Below are 8,662 nucleotides of genomic sequence, written 5' to 3'. Positions count from 1 at the left end.
ATTTATAAATTTAAAATGGAAGTAGCACCGAAGTAGGGGGTAAAAAATGGAAATTCTGACTGATTCAGTCAAATGATACATGTTTTTAGGTATGTCTTAAAAATAATAATAATAATGATAATAATAAAACACATAGACCACTAGCAATGGCAATTAGATGCCTTTAATTCCGTGATTGGGGTTTGACCTTACTTAAGTGATAAGGTATATTACAGCCTCATAACACGTCAAAGAAAGAAGTAAGGTTACATGCTGTAAAATCCAACAATGGGGTGAATTAAAGCTCTGCTGTTCATTAAAAATCGCTCTCTGATGCCATTTAGGCAAACAGCTTTAGCAGTATCAATCATTCACACAATCAGCCAGGCACCCAAATAATAATTAAACATACGCGGTCATGGGCGTACGGGGGTACACACACACACACACACACACACACACACACACACACGTGTGCTTGCTTACGACACATGCACACACGAATACACTCATTTGCATGCGCGCGCACACACACGCACACACACTCTCTCTCTCTCTCCGTTTCCCTCTCTCTCTCTCTCACACACACATATACACACACGTAACATACACACAACACTGGATATAAAATTATACATGCATACACACACACACACACAAACGCGCGCGAGCGCGCGCACACACACACACACAGATAGATAGATAATGATGTGCTCTGCTAAAGCTCTGTTCCCTCACGAGAGGCTCACGGCGCTCCACAAATTAGACATAACAATAAAGAAACAATTCTCAGAAAAATTCAAAGAACAATCACTCGTGGCGCTCCACAAATTACACGTTACAAAAGAGATGCAAAAATTATCAGAAAATGAATTAACTATGAAGAATCCGTCACCATCCTCGCATATAAACAGCAGACACACACGCGCGCCCCCGAGTGTACCATCAGAAAAGCGGAATACGAGTGTGGCAATTTTGAACTTAATGTGGAATTTAATTGGAAGCCAATGCAGCTCTTTGAGCAAAGTTGTCACATGCTTACGCTTAGATCTCCAAGCTTAAGATTACATTTCCAAGCTTCAACTGCACTGTTCTGAACTTTCTGCAAAATCACCCCCAAAGTTAGCAAACTCACTGTCCACTTTACAAAGACGTGATGCTGAGCTGTCATGATCTCAGTCTTGTCTGTGTCGAGTTTCAATTTGTTACCGCTCATCCAGGTCAGCACGTGATCGATACAATTTTGAATATCAAATAAAGCAGTAGAAAATCTGTGGGACGTGAACGTTTGGACAACTCAGTGTCATCAGCGTACTTACGGTAGTCACAAGCATAAGAATCAATCACATCAGAGAGAGGCTGAACAAGAAAAGTACTGGCCCAAACACCAAACCCTGCGGTATTCCATAAACAAGTGGGCGGGGAGAAGACTTAACGCCATTGACGATAACAGACTGTTCACGGCCAGTCAGGTATGACCTGAACCAAGAGTATCAAAAGCTGCACTCAGGTCAAGCAGAGTAAGTACTGAAACAAGTCTCTCATTAGCACTGGCAAGCAGACCATTGAGAACACGAGAGAACAGCAGTCTCTGTTCTGTGGAATTTTCTGTAGGCGGACTGAAATGTTTCCAGAATATTATTATTAGAGAGATGGTTTTGCGCTGAGTCAGAACAACTTTTCTCAATTATTTTAGATATGAAAGGATGGTTAGAAATAGGGTGGAAATTCTTCAGTTCACTGGGGTCAATGCCAGTTTCCTTAAGGAGTGGTGACACAATGGCCAGTTTGAAGGGATGAGGAAATGTACAAGTGGCAAGAGTGGTTGACAATTCTCGAGATTAGAGGCAAAGGGCCATAGAGACATTGCTTGGTAAGGGATGTGGAAATGTAGTCAAGACAAGACTTTGTAAGTGAATCCATGAGTTTACGGAGTTCACCTCAGTCACATGTTTAAACTGAAACAGTTTAGGGCCATCATAGCAAGAGAAAGTGGGTACAGGACATACACGCGAGTCCACATTATTGCGAATCTGCTTGACCCTGTCCGAGATAAGTAACAGATACAATCAAGCAGATCCGATTTGGGGATGTTGATTGGGAGAGGAGTGGCCGTATTTTTGCCTGGGAGTTCATTTGAGGCAGCAAAGAGCTGCCTGCTAGAAGCAAAAAACAGAGAGTTTGTCTTCACAGTAAGCCATCTTTGAGGCACTGACGATAGAATTGGCAGCAGCATGCTGTGCAGTGAAAGTCTGCTGGTGTACAGTGAACTGAGAGGCCCTCCAGCAGCTCTCAGCATTCCTCTGCCTGTGCCTGGCAGCCCGTACCTCCTCGCTCAGCCAGGGCACAGAAGGGCGGTCACTGATGCACCTTGCAGTCAGAGGAGCGTGGCGGTCAAGGATCTTACGGAGACCCTCATTGTACATGGAGGCCAGGTCACACACAGGATGCTGGCAGGCCTCATCCACGAAAGCACTGATGTTAGATAGATCTAATGTTGCGGGAAGTGATCAGTCGGTTGCACAACTGTGGCCGTCTAACAGTCAATGTGGAAAAGATGGCCTTATGGTCACCAAGGACATCAATGTCCTGGACACTGACGTCAGAGAGACATCTGCTATCAGAGCAGACAATCATCTAGTCAAGATCTCACCACTTCTAACACCAACATGAGGAAAGAAATGAAAACTATAGCCAGCTGGAGTCATGTCTCTGTCATCATGAGGAAGTCCACGTCATAGTCCACAATCAGTTCATGAATATCAGCAGCCTTCTGGCAACAGGACTGAGCAATTAAAGTGCAGTACCTTAATGAAGGAGGTGGAGGACCCTGCCGTTGTGTCGTCACCAGCACATTGAGTGACGATGTGCACCAGGTTGGCATGGTTGACTCCAGCAGGACGCCACTGTTGGTCACAGTGCCAGGAACCACGACACAGGCGGCACCACCACACACCACGCAGATCCGCCGTTGTTTACGTCGACCTCTGCACGATCGCCCAATGGAGACATGGTGTTCAATACCCAACTGCTGAAGGTGGGAGGTCAACATGGGGGTCAAGTTTCCCAAGTCGGCAGACCAGCAGCTCACTTCGCGAATAAAGCAAAACAGGGGAACAGCAGTGGTGCACGCGGACGTATCTTTAGCGGTGCAAACGTACTCACAATCAGGAGCGACAGTACAGCAGTCAGCGTAACACCACGGTATGAACGCTGGTGCGTGCGGTATGTGCAAGAACGCTGGATACAAAGGCTGCTGTGGCGAGAGTGATCATTGCACTTACACTAGCAGCCACATGAAGAACAATAAGAATCGAAGAATGTGTCTGTGACGGGGGCAAACCTGTACCAAACAAACACAAAGAGGTAACCCAGTCCATGACGTCCATGTCCACACATCTTTCACTTCAATGATAAAACGGAGAGAAAAAGCTAGCGCCGGCATAGATCTAAATGACGTGCAGCAAAGCGTGGCATCGCAAGCTGTAGAACAGAAGGCTCAGTGAACACGGGAACGAGAAAGACGATAGGAAGCACACATGTCCACGAAGCGCAACGAAACTGCACCACAGGAAGTCCACAATAAGATGAAAACGAAGAGATTTAAAAAGCATCAAGTAAAAGAAAGTGTCAGTAAAACAGACTAAAAAAAAAACAAAAACAAAAAAAAACAAGGAGAGCACGAAACTTCAAGCCTCCTAGGCGAAGGGCCGTGACTCTAATTAATATAGAGAGAGAGAGAGAGAGAGAGAGAGAGAGATGTTTGCTTTGGGGTGTGGGGTTTGTTTTATGATGTATTTTTACTTTGTCTATGAAAACAGACTTTCAGTTTCTGACGAAGCGGTTAGAGGGAAATATCAGCAATAATTTGGAGAGAAAAAGATTGTTGTTTCGAAATTTCAAGAGGGATTGACCGTGGATTCCGACAACGATTAGTAAATTTTAGGCTCACGTATGTAAACAAAGTGAAATTTTAGGCTCAAGTATGTAAACAAAGTGAGTCTGTAATAATTATGTCTCGGCTCTGTGTGTGTGTGTGTGTGAGTGTGTGTGTGTTTTCAAGTGTATGTGTTGCGGTGGAGGTGTCTGTGGCAAACCAAATTCAAAATTTATTTTCTGAGGAAATACTTGTCCAAACCAAATTTGGCATGAATATTCAAAAATAAACAAATAAAATGGAATTGTATGTCCGCACATTTCAATAAAAAGGGTGTATGTTTTCTGGATTAAATCAGAGAACTATATTGTGACGACTGGAGTTTTGCGGGTTCGTTCCCATCCATTCACACGCTGAGACCATCTCCATTTGTATAGCGTTGTGTTGGGATATGAAGGTAAATATGTAATTCATTTTTATTTATCCTTTTCCGAGAACTCATTATGGCAGGCGGATAATGTTTAAATCTATTGTTCACTTTCTGGGTACTCATATGTTCTCAAGAGGAGGGAGGTAGGGCTGTGAAATGATGAGTTTTTCCTGCTTCCTGATCACTCGATAAAACATATATCATCGTGGGCGGGAGTGGGTGGGGGGATATCAGTGCACATATAGATGGAATTATCATTTCTTTTATTTCTTACTGGTCATATAACTATTTTGGAAAGTAATCAACACTTTTTTTTCCAGTGTCCTGAGTGGCAATGACGTGGGAACACCGTGACCTGGTGTTCCTGTCAGCTGAGTGTACCATCAGTGCTGTGTCTGTGGTGGCCAATGGACTGGTGCTGTCAGCCCTCTGGAGGTTTCCTAGTCTGCGCACCACGACCAACACTCTTATAGGCAGTCTGACCCTGTCTGATCTACTCGTTAGCTGTGTTGTGGGGCCCACCTCAGCCATGACCTTCCATGGTGTTCCCCAGAATTTGTATGGTTGCATCTTTTTTAATTGCTTGGCCATTGTCTTCACCAACGTCAATGTTTTAAACCTTCTGCTTATCACCATAGAGAGGTTCCTGGCAGTCAAGTATCCTATCATGCACAGGAGGAAGGTCACCAACAGAAAAGTCCGGATAGCGATTGGTGTGGCCTGGTTGACTGGCATGCTCATCGGCTTTGTGCCTCTCATGGGGTGGTACCGGCGTGGTGAATTTAGTGACTGTTCTTTTACTGCTGTCATTCCTCTCACCTTCATGGTGTACGTCATTTTTTTAGGAGTCGTCTTACCCTGCTTAGTGTTCATGATATTTGTGTACACTATCATATATCTGATCTTCAGCAGACGTCATCAAAGTGGGAACATTCGTACATTATCTCGTCCATCAAAACTGGGCAAACAAGAAAACCCTAAACAAAAGCGTTATGTCAAATGTACTGTTGCACTCGTGTTAGTGTTTGCCATAAACTGGTTGCCTATCCACACTTCAAATAGTTTAACAGTTTTTCAGTCTATTAACTCACCATTAGAACTAGTGTACGTGTTTGTGTATCTCAGTCATACTAGCGCGATTATCAATCCCTTTATATATGCCTTTTACATTAAATCGTTTAGAAGAGCCATAAAACGTATGCTAGAATGTTATTGTATTCCAAGTCAATCATTGCAAAAATCGCTGAACGCACCAACCATTACTACAAAGACTTTTTTACAAATGAGAGACGAAAGAAGAAAAGAAGAATTCACAAGTGACGTGGGTGTTTTAGTCATGAAAGATAAAGCTAGAAAAGAAGGAACATTAACCACAAGTACAGTAAGTGTTGTGAACATGGAAGACAAAAGCAAACCTATAGAAAGGTTACCCACAAGTGGAGGGGGTGTTGTAGATATTGAAGACAAGAACAGAACGGAAAGAGCACCTACTACAAATGCAGGGAATGCTTCAGACACTGAAGACAAAAACAGAACAATACAAAGGTTAACCACAAGTGGAGGGGGTGCTTTAGAAACTGCAGACAAAAACAGAACTATTGAAAATCTACCCATTGGTGGAGAGAGTTCTGTAGATACTGAAGACAAAAACAGAACGGAAGAAACACCAACCACAAAAAGAGAGAATGCTTTGGAGACGGAAGCTGAAGACAAAACCAAAACTATAGGTACGTTAGCCACAAATGGTGGGAGTACTTTAGACAATGAAGACAAAAAGATAACTACGAAATCTGTAACCATTAGTGAAGGGAGTGCAGATGACAAAAAAGACAAAAGCAGAATGGAAGGAGCGTCAGTTACAAACAGAGCGAGTGCTTTAGACGTGGAAGACGAAAACAGAACTAGAGGAGCGTTAACCACACGTAGAGACAGTGTTGCGGACCAGAAAGACAAAAGTGGAGGGTCTGTTTCAGATTCATCTTCATCTTCATCTTCATCTTCTGTAGTTTATCAAAATGTGTACGATTTTTTTTCTTAAGTTTAATTCTTAGAATCGAAAAGGCGTCAGAGCGTGTCGCACTGATTCATAGCAAACTGCACCACATCTGCTTGAACACACACACACACACACACACACACACACAGAGAGAGAGAGAGAGAGAGAGAGAGAGAGAGAAAACAAAACCCAACACAATGGCAAGAAATAAATACACACAGCACTTATAAGTCGAACTCGCTGGTCAGATCGTGAGACATAACCACAGCTGTCAATGAAACATGGAACTTAGAACGAAATAAAGTAAGTCAATAAGATATACAGATAAGTAAATACCTTAAATCATAAACTTAAAATACCTTGAGGGCAAAGGACGGAAACGAAGTAAGAATATAAATGGGCCACATATAGCGACCTTGAAAAGACACACACACACACACACACACACACACACACACTATATGTACAATGGGCTCGTGTTTCTACAGCTAGCTCTTTCAGTACGCATGGTGAGATGCCGTCTAGTCCAGCTGCCTTGGTGGGGTTCAGGTTGAAGAGGGTCTTCCGCACTTCGCGTACGTTGATGATGATGTCGGCCATGGTGGGGAAGTCGTAACGGGAGTCAGGCATTGTACCTTTGGTCCTGAACTCTTCTCTGGTGAAGGCGGTGCAAGTCTGAACGCAGTGTAAAACTGGCTGTTCAGGATTTCCGCCGCTTTCTGCTTGAGGTCTGAGACGAGATGACCGTCAGACTTGAGGGCTGGGATGTTGCATAATGTCCATCACATCGCTCACTCACACAGTGATTACAAGCAGCTGACAAAATTAGAAGACAGAAATAAATTTACATTAATCTAACAAACACAGTTAACTTCTTCACTCACTTGCACACTCTCTCACACCATTAATACGGTACCACTGTTCCTATTCAACATAAACAAAAGTGTCCGCCATTTGGCACAGGATTGTCAAAGCACATCTCACCACACATAACAGAAAGCGTCCGGAAACCGACGAACTAGAAATCGGTCAGTGACGTAGCTCACTGAATCCACAGATGGGAAGGGGGGATGGAGAAAAAATGTGGAAGGGGGAAAGGGATAAGTGTAGGTCATAGAAGGGGTTGATGACGCAGGACGTAGACGACGCTGAAGAGTGGAAGACACTGGAAACGCAGACGACATCAGAGGCCAGGGGCGAAGACTTAACTGCGTCGAAGAAAGGATGTAGCAGGGTACAAGCATACAAGTCTCAAACAGACTGTGAATATCCTCCTGTAGCAAGAGGCCAAGGTTCCTTGGCTGTTGAAGCCCTACGAGGATCCCATTACAAAAATAATATGCCCCATCTACTGGCGCTGAGCCCGCAACAATCAGCATCGCTAACCAAATGAATGGTCCGTTGTCCTCCCAACATTACTTTGTTATATTAATTTCACTCATCTGGTGACAGCATGCTCTGTACTTCACTTACTCACAAACAACTACAACACGTGAGGCACCGGAAACAAAACGAGTCCGTTAAAGGTGTTGGCCATACGCAACGAAACCCGAAAGGTCCTACTCTCCCTCTGCAAAAGAAGAAAAAGTGAAATCGACCGTGACATGGGATACTGACTGTGGTGGAGCATTGGTGCTTCACGAAGGTCCAGAAGCGTTTTTGGTCGAGTGGAGTGTCAGCATTACCACAGGGGCCAGAGGGAATTGTAAACAGGCTCTCGGCATACCTCCAAAAGGAGTGTCTGAGCTCTCACTGAATCTCTATGTTAAGGAGCTTAACTGCTCCTTGTAGTTCCTCACAGCTGCTCTTTTTCATGCATCTGTATGTCCGGTCTCTCCTCCTGATCAGCTTCAGTTGACAATATTGTTTGTCATCCAGAAGTAGAAGTCTTTTCGGCGAGGGTTTGGTTGGGTAATTCTTTCAAACAGGTTCTGGCAGGCAGGCAGGCAGGCACACACACACACACACACACACACACACACACACACACACATTGGCCATTCTGCCCGTGTCAGGGGTGGGTCGGGAGGCGGGAGGTAGGGGGATACAGGGACAAAGGGGTAACACAGAATTATCTGGACTGGGTGATACAAAATTCCTCATTGGGAAACATGCATAGTTGCTTGAAGTCAAAGAGGGATTGAACAATTCACCGTACATAAGATCAATACTTTCACACAAGAATCAACATGATTCAAACGTTGGAACACACGCGCGCGTACACACACACACACACACACACACACACACCACATGAATATCTACATAATATCATTTGTCTTGTGCATGTGAACAAACACTTATATGAAAATAACCATGTGTGTTCAAACATTTTATGTTGATAGCTTTCTTTGAAGAGCAAACGCTTTTGACAGAAATG

At 43.9% G+C, this 8,662-nt stretch overlaps 1 protein-coding gene across 1 annotated transcript; it reads left to right on the top strand.

Annotated features, from left to right (window-relative positions):
- Window positions 1–4,620: 4,620 nt before the first annotated feature.
- On the top strand, window positions 4,621–7,643 carry LOC143281413 (adenosine receptor A3-like). The gene is made up of 3 exons (XM_076586623.1): window positions 4,621–5,114; window positions 6,947–7,010; window positions 7,563–7,643. Exons 1-3 carry the CDS (start codon window positions 4,621–4,623, stop codon window positions 7,641–7,643), a joined length of 639 nt encoding a protein of 212 aa, XP_076442738.1.
- Window positions 7,644–8,662: the final 1,019 nt, after the last annotated feature.

Source organism: Babylonia areolata, chromosome 4 (genome assembly GCF_041734735.1).
Source record: "Babylonia areolata isolate BAREFJ2019XMU chromosome 4, ASM4173473v1, whole genome shotgun sequence".
NCBI lineage: Eukaryota > Metazoa > Mollusca > Gastropoda > Neogastropoda > Buccinidae > Babylonia > Babylonia areolata.
This window is presented reverse-complemented; position numbering and strand designations above follow the sequence as displayed.